A 13,256-nucleotide genomic window follows, 5' to 3' on the forward strand; every position below is an offset into this window, starting at 1 on the left:
CATGCCCAAAATAGGGACGTCAGGTCGCAAGTGGTTAAATGAACACTGAGGATTCTACCATGTAATCTGGTGGTGCTATTCAGATGGCTGCACGGACAGACACTAAAGAGACACAAACAGACAAGACAATTAGTGACTCAGTCACACATAGAAGTCTCTTCTTAATTTCTGATATTGCACATACTAGAGAACACTGAGAGGGAGACACAGCCTGGTGTGGTAAGAATGTGTGTAAACCATATCAACTCTAAAACCTGGGATAACAAGGTCTCTTTAGTCATCACCCTATGACAGATTCTCTCCGCTTCCTCGCAGAGCAACCAATCCACTTCAAGTATCCATGAGGACCGCCTCCTCTCCAGTTGGTTTATAAATCATAAAACACAATCTGAAACAAATCAGTGTAAAGGAACAGAGACAGTAGAGAGAAAGTAGGGGGCAGTGTCCCAGTGCATTTGATGACAGTCCACAGCACTGAAGGCTTGATTATGCTCCGTTGCGCACGGTGCCGCATTCTGAAACTAGCCGATCTACTAGCTCACAATACACTGCGAGTTTGCATATCGGCTATTTTCGGCGCACAACACCGACACGCAAAGTATAAATCAGGCTTGAGAAGAGAGGGAGCCCACAGGGGAGGAGTAGAGTTGGACCTAGCAGGGGCAAACAAACTGTAGTGGGCTATTAGGCAACAGTCTGGTCTTCAAGGCCCAAGCTGGGCACAATGTTTGGGGGGGGGAATGTGCATGCCTTCTGCAGCATTTAAACCTGGGGGGGACATGCACAGCCCGTTCACCCGTTCTCTAACTCTCTCTCTCTCTCTCTCGGCTTACACACAGTTTATGTATTCTTCTTTAATCCTTTTAAGACTTGAAGACGTGCACTGCCCGCACAACGTACTGCCTGCAGATGGGGCACTCGCTCATCCGCTTCCCACACTTGGTACAGGTGACCATGTGACCGCACTCTAGCAACACACAGTCGATGACAGCGTCCATGCAGATGCGGCACAGGTTCTCGTCGGAGGCCAGCTGCGCTCTCACACCATCTGTGGGCAGAGGTTAAACACCTGTGCCTTCATCGTCTTATTATAGGCTGCTAATTGCAATATACACAAGCATAATAATAAGTCAATAACTTAATAACCTAACAAAGAATGAGTCAATCATTTTACACAAATAATGAAGTTAAGACAAATTCTGACAATCTGAAGAGAAAGGTTTTGTATGCATCAAACAATAATGGTTGATTATGGTTGTTTTTGATCAACTCAATTGATCACCTCTATAGAGGGTATGCGCGTGACATCATCAGAAACAGAAAAGCCCTATCTGATTGCATTAAACAATGTTAAATGACGTTAAACTCATTTTGGCACTCACTTTGCCACTCGATTTGCCACTCGATATGCCATTCACTTTATGCACGCGCATACCCTCTATAGCTCAGTCTGATAACCTGATAGATCAAGAGGAGGTGGTTGCCTACCCCCGGTTTATAGCCTACTTTTTGCCTCGTCGCATGATGGTGTTTTCAGTGCGGGCAAAGCATAAATGATGCTTTACGGTATGTGAAAAAAATCCCTCTGCATTAGTGGCATTTACTCCCCTGGCTCCGTTCACATACAGCAGCGTAAGTTCAAGAAGCCAATGAAGCAGTAATTAATAAGTCAGTGATGCAGTATAGCATGTCTGGTATGCCTCCAGATAAGCACTTAACATTTTAAGTGGTGTAATATCACTGTAAAGCCCTTTCAATTGACAAGGGTGTCTAGACACAGGGATTGTATATGCAGTCCCCCCTGATAAGGGACAAGCCACTACTAAAATGAAATGATGGCTCATGAAGGCATAAAAAGCTCTTAGGAACACCATTAATGACAGCGTGAGAGAGACACAGTCCTTCCGGACAAAGTGAGCGGATGCAAACTGAGGACACGGAAATGTCAGTGACAATTACGTCGAAAAAGAAACAGCAGGAGAATGGTGGTCAAAATGATAATACAGTATATCGTCACTGTCGGGTGGAAACCTCGTATCTCCAAGTTTCAAATTTGTACGTTCTTTCGCAAAGTAAAGCCCTGCTTCATCGTACAAGGCCGTCGCACAAAAGTAGTGAAAACAGCAGATCTACAAGCACACAACGCCTCGCGGTGCGAGGCGTTGTGTGCTTGTAGATCGGCTGTTTTCACTAGTTTAAATCATTTTTAAAATGGAAAATGCAAAACGACCGGTTTTGGACATACAAGGTTTTCACCCGACAATGACGATATAGAATGATATAAAAGATAAAATGTGTAATTTGGTTATAGCATGCTATTTCTACTACTGTAGAAAGTCCTGTTCCAGCCAAACATGATTGTGCAAGCACTGTATTTCTGTGCAGATGGGAAAAGGTGGCGTATTAGTCATGAGAAATGGGGGCAGACTTTTGTTTCATTAGAATATCTTACCTCCAACTCCGCTGTTGCAGATACGTGTAGGTGGGGGGTATGCTACCACTTCATAAATGAAAAGGGGCAGTAATACAAATAAGCTATTAGCGGTCTAAGATACAGTGCAAGGAAGGTAAGCCCGAGCAAAACAATTGTGCAACTTAATATATATCAAATTATATAACCATCATCAGCAAGGCCATGTTCTACCTAAACAATAACATAAATGCATAAGTATATTTACCTGCTGTTATGCTGCTCACATTCTCCACTGGAAGAAAGAGAACAAATGACACTTTTACTTGCATTGAACATGCACAGCAGTGACCATATATTCACATTCCCAAATATGAAGTAAAAGCAAAACGGACGCTATTCTGAATATGGTCAATTTAGGATCTAGAGTAACTACATGAAGTAAGATGAGAAATCAAATGGTGTTTTTGCGTTAGTCTGAATAGTACAGTATACAGCAGTGGTTCCAAAACCTTTTAGCTTGTGACCCAAAAGAGAAATTAGACGTTTGCCCGGGATCCAAACTAGTGAAAATAGCAGCTCTGCAAGCTCACAACATGTCGCTGTGTGCCGCGTTGTGAGCTTGTAGATCGGTTATTTTCACTATTTCTGAATTTTCTTTTATAATTTATGGAATTTCGAAAAATCTTAGCTTTTTGGGGAATGTTTTTTTTTTATGTTTTGAAACAATAATAATCAAAAAATAAAAGTAAGAAACAAAAAATGTATGGACGCACAAAAATGTGTCCTCGACCCACAAACGGGTCCCGACCCAGTGTTTGGGGAACAGTGGTAGGCCTATAATATACACTACAGTGATCTTACTGGACTTCCTGTTCTGCTCATTCTCTCTGTAGAGGCGATGCACTCGCTCCAACAGCTCCCACTTCTCACAACATCCAGAGTAGTTGACAAAGTTCCTGGCTAGAATCTCTTTGAGCTGGCGGACAGAGAGGTTTTCTATAGCTTCCTCGGTGTCCAGATCGGAGAGCGAGGCCCTGATCCTCCTCTGTGTTGCTGGGCTGATCTACAGTAAAACAATTAACAGTACAATAGACACACAAGTTACTGACAAACACTCGGTAAACACAGTAAGACAAGCGCTGAAAGGAGTTGTCCAGGAATTGTACTGCTCAGCTGCAAGGTTGGCTTTCTATACAGAATCTTGATGCTAAGGTAAAAAAAAACATGTCAAATTCATTTCATTGTAATTAAGATATTCAATAGAAAGATTAAAATGTTTTAATGCCAGATTTCGCTTCAATGTCCCTGAACTTCACATGAAAACGTAGCCGCTTCCAAGGCATCGCCTACGGAAACAATAATAGCCGGCAGCAAGCTCTGAGTGCATCACAAATCAAAGCGTTGTGAGCTTGTATATCATCTTCTGTCTTTCTGACACATCTTTGACGTTCATCCCCTATAATGACATGCCCCAAAATAGGGACGCCAGGTTTAATGTAGTTTAAATGACATTAAAAGGTTAACCTTACGTCTATGATATTTTCAGTGTGCTCCAGGTTTAAAAGGGACACAGTTGGGGTATCCCCCTGCTCCTGAAACACAACAGAGAACACATACAGGAAATATGTCAGTTGGACGTTTCAAAGAAAGCAGCACAGCCCAATAAGATTGTAGCTTAAAGGAGTAGTTCACCCCCAAAATGACTTTTTTTCTATTGATTACTCATGCCATGGAGAGTAGAGTTCAATAATATTTAAAAAATGTGATAACAGTAAATTTACCCCCATTTGTTCCGGATGGGGACCCGTTTCGGACAATTGGCTAAATATGTATTTTTAGACACAATAAGCTATGGAGTTCTTTATTACTATTTACAGTAACACTACTATCCCCCATAAGTAATATCCGCTCATGAAAGATGCGGTGCATCTTTTGAGTGGAAGCGGGAGATAAACAAAGTCTACTACCATTGCTGCCATATCAGTGTTTCCCAAACACTCGGTTGGGATCGCACTCAAACCCATTTTGTTTGGGTCGCAAGTACATTTTCTTTTTCCTGTTTCCTACATTTTGTTTGTAATTATTATTTCAAAAGACTTTCCTCTAAAAGGTTTGGGAGACACGGTTCTATACAACTGGTATACTTGCTTACAATGTGTAATATTGCTGTAATTTTCTAGCTCTATGATTAAAAACATGGTTAGAATGATTAAAGATGTCCTCAATCAGCTATTATGGTGTTACAAATGAAATTAATTATATGATTTGTTTCAAGGCTGCAGCTGTGTTTAAGCAGTCTTGGTTGGGCAGTCCAAATGCTACATTTAATTTATGTCAACGATCAACTCAACAAGTAGTCAACAATAATTCTCTTAACCTCTTCCAAAAGGAGGTTAAGTTGGAAGATAATGCACAATCTCTGCAAAGTGCCTTGGATAAAGGTGCTATATAAATGCACCATTTACCAGTTACCAAGGTGAATAAATGGAAATAAGGTATAGAGCAAAGAGGATGTTCGCTATGGACATATATTGTTTGCATTAACTCAGCCCTTTTAGAGAAAATGTAATACACATACGTATCTCCCTCCTCTACAGTATGGCTCTTTGTATCAGCCATGCAAAAAGCAATTAGCTAATGGTTGCAAGAAGCCTTTCCTGGGTGTGACATTACACTGGGGACCCTTTATGTACCCTTTATCATTATGAGACTAAAGATTATCTCCCTCTATCTGACCCCCCCCCCCCCCCCCCCCCCCCCCCCCCCCCCCACACACACACACACACACACACACACACACACACACACACACACACACACACACACACACACACACACACACACCACCTGTGTCAATAATGCATCTGTCAGTTTGTTGGAGCAAGGCGACTCCCTCTGCCCAGATCACGGCTACAACTACCGATCAATTACTTTTTTGATTAATTGAATAATCGAGAAGCGTGTTTTTATATACTAATAGAGAGTGAGAGAGAGAGCAAGATGGACTGACAGCTACAGAGATCTCCATATAAGGGCATACTAGCATGCCCTTAGTGTAAATGGGCATATAGGCTACTGATGACATCAGGGATTTCCATTATGGGCATAAAAAGGGACAAGGGCTGACAGATACAGAGAGCTCCATATATGGGCCTATCAGTCGGATCGGTGGTGCGACGTAGGTGTGAACAAACCACAGCCACGTGACTATGACAGCATAACCATACACAAACCAAGGTCACAGATATCTCCATATATGGGCATTAAAGGCACATGGACTGACAGATACAGAGATCCCCATATATGGGCAATATCAGCATGACCATACTGTATATGGGCATATATTGATGACATCAGAGATCTCCATTTATGGGTATAAAATGGACAAGGAGTGACAGATACAGAGATCTCCATATATGGGCATAAAAGGGACAATAATATATTGGATAGATTATTTTAATAAAATCAATACTTTATTATAATCAATTAAATAGATTAGCTACTGTAGATAAAACGTTGCACTGCTAGTTTATGTGATTAAAGATGTTCTCCCTCTATCTCCACCTCCCTCCATCCATCACTGTCATATCCCAGCAGACCTGGAACATTTCCAGCATGCACCTGTGTTAATAATGCATCTGTCAGCTTGTTAGAGCTAGACTCCCCCCTCTGGCCAGATGTCAGAGGTCTTCGGCCTAATTTATGCTCCGTCAGGCAATGGTGTCGCTCGCTGAGAACGGACGAGAATAGCAGACCTACCAACTCACAACGCATCGCGGATGCAACGAGTTGTGAGCTTGTAGGTCTGCTATTCTTGGGGTGAGACACCGTTGAGTGACAAATTATGAATCAGGCTTCACTGTCTGTCAGTCTACCAGGAACCATCAACCTGCTGCTCCACAATCATCAGTCATGGTGGCTCACACAAAAAAAGATGTAGCTGCTCATTTTGCTCTTATGTACTAGAGGTTCGGGCCGCTACATGGCCCTCACACCTACATCACAGTGCCGATTCCACCAACATGTCTGAGTCATAGTGTCTAGTTCATGAGTGATTTGTTCATAAGAATCGAATCATTAGCAAGACTTGTGAACGATTCGTTCAAATCCCTGAAATAGGTTGTTCACACTTTCGTTCACACCACGGCGGCGGGCTGTACTCGCGACATAATAAAAACAGTGTTTTTTTATAGTGTTTTTCACGGGACGATATGAATGGTGAACCCGAACGAATCTTTTGAACGGATCATTACCGTGAACGTGAATGAAATGTTCACTGAAATAAACGGGATTGCCCATCACTAGTGTCTGGGCTTTTGTCAGAGTACCCATGGTACCCGTCTGTCTGTGTCCCTTTTGTGCCCATTATGGAGATAGATGCCTCATGTCATTAGTATATGCACATCAGAGCCTTGTATAGAGTTCTGCCAATGCAGGGTCAGAAACAGTGCCTGTCACGTGATTCATGCAACTCAAAAGTCAAAATGTCACTTTCCCCTCATAGACTCCAATGCATTCTGTAAACTTCCGGTTTGCACTTTGTCACTATACGCCAATGGATGTGTATGTAGAAGACCTGGCCCCATGAAGTGAGCAGGAGTATATGTATAATATATTGACATGCCCATATGGGCATATCGGTTCTGGACAATGGGCGTATCAGGTTTGATTATGGTTATGTCTGAGTCATAGTGACTTGGCTGTGGTCCCATATATGGGCGTACTTGGTTTGTTTATGGTTACAGTATGTCCGGCCGGGACACACTCCCCGTAACCAATTTTAAAATAGGAGGATATGTATTTCATATATTCCATTTCTAGTGAGGGGAGCTTTCTAACGTGGGAGTTCTCAAACATTTCCATGCCAAGGAAGGACTACCAAATTGCCGTAGCTCTGCGGCCCCCTGATTGTGAAATGGATTAAAAAATGAATTGAATTAAAAAATATATAAGAATATACAATATAAATATGCCCAAAATTGGAATTTGTTTATTTAACTCAGTGGTCTTCAACAGGGGGTCCGGGACCCCTAGGGGGTCCTCAGAGTTACTACAGGGGGTCCTCCAAATCTTTGTGTGGTAGAAACTTCTTTCTCATTTTTTTTATATTAACCACTTGAACCCTACTGTCCATATTCGGATAACTTTAGCCAAAAATAGCAGATCTACAAGCTCACAACGCCTCGCGCTGCGAGGCGTTGTGAGCTTGTAGATCAGCTATTTTCGGCTAAGAGCTTTGGTGTAGAGTGGAAAAAGAGCAGACTAAGTACAGAGTGAAAGGTCAAGTTTATTAAGTATTGACGGTTCAAGTGGTTAAATATCTGAAAACACAAATTGACATGAGTCCAAAATACACTGATGATTGCGCTGTCAATGAAACTATATGGAATCTATGATAAGGTTGTGGGGGTCCCTGCTTCATCTCTCTCTCAACTAAGGGGTCCTTGCCTTGGCCTGAAAACGTTGAAGACCCCTGATTTAACTTATTTTTTTTTTCCTCTCCTTTCCCACAACCCCCACTTTCTAGCACACTTCAAATTACCAATGAAGCAATGAGGGAGATGAGAGAGATGAGTGCAAGAACATTGTCTTTCATTCAGCTGTTCGGCTGCAGCTGTGATGCCGGGGGGGATATAATAAACCTGTGTGAGTGTTACATAACGGAGCCTGACTGACCTAAAACTGGCAAAGGACTTAAGGCCTGCTGCTGGCTGGTCTGAGGGCTGCGCGCTCACAGCAAACTCAGATGTTTCCAGCTGTCACATGGACATTAGAACAACAACGTACGCTTTTGCCACGAGGCGTCGAGGACAGGGAGATGAGTGTGATTTAGTTATGCATTGGGGGCCATGTGTAAAATGTTTCATGTTAGTGTCTCTTTGTGTATATTTGAGGGAGAGAGAGTGTGTGCGCGCGTGCGTGCGTGCGTGTGTGCGTGCGTGCGCGTGTGTGTCTGTGTGCGTGCGTTGTACTGTATTATGGATACAAGCAGCCAGTCATAGGCCCGATTTGTACTTCTGTCATACGCCGGTGCCGCACGCCCCCCAAATAGCCGATCAAAGCGCTTTTAGGTCAGCTATTTTTAGAGCATGACACCGTCGTACGACAACGTATAAGCGACAACTATACCTGGCTGGTGGTCCCTGAGCTGTCACTCCGGCTGAGCACGTCTCCCTGAGAGGCGGACAGGACTGACTGTTCAGAGGTGGAGCGATGGGCGGAGGGCGGCGAGGCGTGCAGCGAGTGGGGGAGCGAACGCAGACTGTCTGTATCTGCTCCTCCCTCTTCTTCCTCCTCCTCCACCACCACCACCACCACCCCCTCCTCCTCCTGCTGCTGCTGCTGCTGCTGCTGCTCCTCCTCACGTGGCTCGTCCTCGTCCTCGTCTTCCTCCTCCAGCGGCATGGGGGTGTCCCCCGCGCCCCCCTGGTGGCAGAGCACCAGGTCCACCAGGTCCTCCTTCTCCCTGCAAGTGTCCGTGGGGATGTTGCGCAGGAGGAGGTACTGGCGCAGGTCCTTGACGCGCAGCTGCATGAGCCGCGGCCGCTGGAAGGCCGTGCCGCGGAGCAGGTGGCAGGTGGTGCAGCAGCGCAGGTTCTCCTGGAGCACCGAGCACAGGGCACAGAAGCTCTTCTTGCAGTCGCAGCAGATGTGCTGTTGGAGGGTGGGGGGAGAGAGAGAGAGAGAGGAGGATATCAAATGGAACATAACCACCTTAAAAACTACTGATCATGGTGTATACATCCCTGCACTGATTGATTGTATTGTACTGTGTACACTTCTGCTTTGGCAATGTAAACATATGTTTTCTCTTGCCAATAAATCCCTTTGAATTGAATTGAGAGAGAGAGAGGGAGAGACAGAGAGAGAGGGCAGGGAGAGGAGAGAGAGGCGGAGGGCAGTGAGAGAGAGAAAATGACATGATGCGATCCTACTCCGTTTCTTGTCACTGTAGGTACATTCAGGCACATGCACACAAAGGGGGCTTGAGCCTCTGCCCTACCTGTCTGTAAAAAGTGCCCTCTCCAGACCATGAATGCAGTTTTCACTATGGTGAGAGAAATGCAAATGCCCCCTTTCCGTGCCATACCTGAAGGCAGCATTCAAGACAATTGTCTTCTCTTGAACTTGAATGCAAAATCTTATGTTGAAAGAATTGCCCCCTCCGTGCAGAAATCCATGTCGTATGTCCTATCTCCAGTATTCACTTGATTATGCTTACAGACGTTTAGTGTGGTCACAATGCGTCGTGAACACGTTGTGAGCTTGGAGGTCTGCTATTTTCGATATTTTCACCAAAGGCCCTTTTAGTAATTTCAGCCCCTGCCTCTCTAACATTCTCTGCTACATTGTATAGTGTTGAGTATAGTGTTGATTTCTAGTGATATGTTTTCTACTGTTAAGCCCTGTAGTTGCGAACGTCAGGTCGCTAAAATCGCTAAAATCGCTAAAAGCTAAAATCACGCAAAGTAGTACACAGTATCTCTAAAGTCATGTCATCAACATGGATCTGTCCCATTTCCCATATTCCCTCCTCATTGGCTACGATTGCCTTCTAAAGTTTGTGTATGAGACGTGACGGTCGCTTATCTCACGATTAGGAAGTCTTACTGGTATTCTATAGCTTTTGTGTAACTGACCAATGCCCTGCACGGGTCTTGTTAGAAAACAGCCAATGAATTGGACTAAGTGAATATCTAAATAATATTATCAGGGACATACTGCTTGCTTGCAAGAACAAATAAATCAATAACAAATCATCACAAATACATCCATATTATATTGCAGCTTTGCTGGAATCATGTTTAATCTCACTAATACAGTACTGAGCTGAACTGTTTGTGTAAATGAACAGAATGGAACCACGGCATGGCAGGAATTATTTTCATATCACAGGCATGCAAATGTGCTCATTAAGTGCTGAGTGTGTGTGTGTGTGTGTGTGTGTGTGTGTGTGTGTGTGTGTGTGTGTGTGTGCGTGTGCGTGCGCGTGCGCGTGCGTGTGTGTGTGTGTGTGTGTGTGTGTGCGTGTGTGTGAATGTGCTCAGGTTAACTAAAAAGACAATTCCACAGCTACCTATGCTTTCTTCAGTCCTTTTTATTAATTCCCTAGGACCTCCTCTTTCAGTGTGATACATTTCCCACAAACGGTTGCGTCCAGGGGATTGAACCTACTATTGGCATGGCAACAGGTGTGAGGAGAACGATAGAGCTACTGGAGAGCTGGCACAGCATGACTTAATGTCACATGGAACTCATAGTCTCTGCAATTAAAGCTGCAACCCATAAGATGTATGTCCTGACCGGTATTTGAACCTGGGTTTGCCACACAAGCACTGAAATGTACACTGCTGAACTAAGACTAGGGCTGTCACAATTATTACATAATCGACTAATCGTGATTATTTGACATAATCGCGATTATTCTTCATAATCGTCATAATCGTTTCCATGTTGAAACATTTTCATATATATATTTTTTAAGTCAAAAATAGTGGAAATAGCAGATCTACAAGCTCACAATGTGTCGCATCACGACGCGTTGTGAGCTTGTAGATCGGGCTATTTCCACTATCAATGTTCTTTTCTAAGTGTAAAGTTGTCAAATATGTCAGTCATTTCTTTGTATATTTAGGTTATGTGTCATATCTGCCATGTGCAACTTCAAAGCCTAAAAGCCAAACAAAAATGTAATTGTCAAAGATAAAAACACAATTAAATCGTTAATCGCAATTATTTAAGTGACAATTAATCGTCATGTAAAATGTCCTAATCGTGACAGCCCTATTTCCAGGGGTCGTCATCATACTTGCGTGGCGTGTGGAGGACATTTTGGTCAAAATTGCGATGAGCGGACGACAACATTGAGATTGAGCAGTGATGGCTGAGTGGTAAGTGTCCATACCTAGGACTCCGGAGGCCCCAGAGGTCACAGGTACGATTCCCCGCTCCAGCTATCACTGCTCCCCTTCCCCCTTGTGCTCCTTGTGGGCATCACTGGGTTGAGTTCAGCTGGGTTAAAGCTGATAAAAAAAGCAGCTGGGTTGGGCTGCGATATCTGAATTTCCCTCCCGGGAGGAGTAGGTAACTATTATTTTTAACATTATTATTACCAGAAACACATAAAGAGCTAGCCCTAATATACAGTATAGTACCAGCGGTCAAGGGACCTTTGGGGTTTCTTGAAGGTATTCTGTAACTCTGTGAGTGTGCAAATGGACACAAAGACTTTGCCATGGACACATTTGCCTGTGTACGGCCATATTGAAGACCAGTGACCACAAGATATTTCACTTTCAAACATGTTTGGGGTAATTTTAACGTCTACTAGGGCTTTTGTGTACGCCCCAGATAGTTTTTAAGTTGCTCGATTCAGTATAGTATATATCATTTGATCAAACCTTTCCTATAAACTCATTTTTGGTCTATGTTAGACTAATTTAAAACATTCCTGAATAAAATAAAATAAAAACAATTAATTAAATTAAGTAAGGAACTACATTTCTCATGTAAGAGTAGAGAGAACACCTCCAACCACTGCAGTTGTGTTAGTTCGATTCTATTAATATACTATACCATATACAGTAGACTGGTTAGAATAATGTTTTATTCACTAAAGAAGTTATAGATTGCAGCGTCAAGCTGTGGCAAGTGACTCAGTCCAGAAGAAACCTTGGCCTGCAATTAATATTTCATGCCTCCCTGCTGCAAAATCTATAATCTGTCTCAATTGTTGGCATCAAAACCACCACCACTGCCACCATCCTGTTTGCAGTATTCTGTCGCTTTCTCATTTGACTTAACTCTTCTTTTGTATTAATTGATTGAATACTTTGCAAACCTCTTTGGTTGCGTGCCTAAATCTAAATGAGCTGATCTACAAGCTCACAAAGCGGCACTGCGTGAGCGCTGTGCAAGCTTGCATATCAGCCATTGCACAGTACAGGGTTCCCACACATTTTTACCAATTCATTTCCAAAACTTTCCCAAAACTTTTCCAGAATATTTAACCCAATTTCCAGGACTATATAACAATAATTCAGCTCAATAACAGGTCGCTTACTCCTATGCCAGTGGTTCTCAACCTTTTCAGGCTGTGACCGCCGAAATAATCATGTTTTAACTGGGGACCCGGCACCCTGACGAGCACTAAGAGTTGAGGAATTTTGTAAAACACGGTTCTATTGTGAAAATAGCAGATCTACATGCTCACAACGCCTTGAAAATCAATAACCAAAGACAAGGCATATTTTTTCCAGGACCTTCCAGGAGCCTTGATAAATTCCAAAACTTTTCCAGTACTGGAAAAACATTTGTCTAATTTCAAAATATTTCCAGGAATTTCATGACCGTGGGAACCCTGACAGTACAGTATGTGTGCGCGACTAAAACGCCCGTCTTACCTTGCGTCTGAAGACGGAGAAGGCGAGTCCACAGGCCTTACATAACTGCCCGGCGCTTCCTGAGCTGGTGGGGGGATAGGTGGAGTACCCAGCACTGGGGGCGAAGCGGAAGGGCCCTGCCCCTGCTCCAAACCCCGGCTGCTGCGCCCGCACCGTTCCCGTGCCCATCACCTCGTTCAGCAGCCCGCAGCATGACGCCCACATGGACGACGCACCCGCCTGTGGTGAACACGCACGCGCACACGCGCACACACACACACACACACACACACACACACACACACACACACACACACACACACACACACACACACACACACACACACACACACACGCACACACACACACGCACACACACACAAGTTTGCATTACTAATACTTGTGAGGACATCAATATTTTAGGGCAGCATTACAGCATTTTAAGAGCAAGCCTGAAGCCG

At 43.7% G+C, this 13,256-nt stretch overlaps 1 protein-coding gene across 1 annotated transcript; it reads right to left on the minus strand.

The window, feature by feature from the left end:
* Positions 1 to 863: 863 nt before the first annotated feature.
* rnf34b (ring finger protein 34b) lies at positions 864 to 13,035 on the minus strand (the record flags this gene model as incomplete). The annotated part of the gene is made up of 7 exons (XM_080743201.1): positions 12,817 to 13,035; positions 8,543 to 9,067; positions 3,943 to 4,005; positions 3,275 to 3,476; positions 2,679 to 2,705; positions 2,453 to 2,500; positions 864 to 1,048 (listed from the first exon to the last, which is right to left on the minus strand). Exons 1-7 carry the CDS (start codon positions 13,018 to 13,020, stop codon positions 864 to 866), a joined length of 1,254 nt encoding a protein of 417 aa, XP_080599327.1. The 5' UTR covers positions 13,021 to 13,035.
* Between the last annotated feature and the right edge of the window lie 221 nt (positions 13,036 to 13,256).

This window comes from Nannobrachium achirus, assembly GCF_963921795.1.
Source record: "Nannobrachium achirus genome assembly, chromosome: 15".
NCBI lineage: Eukaryota > Metazoa > Chordata > Actinopteri > Myctophiformes > Myctophidae > Nannobrachium > Nannobrachium achirus.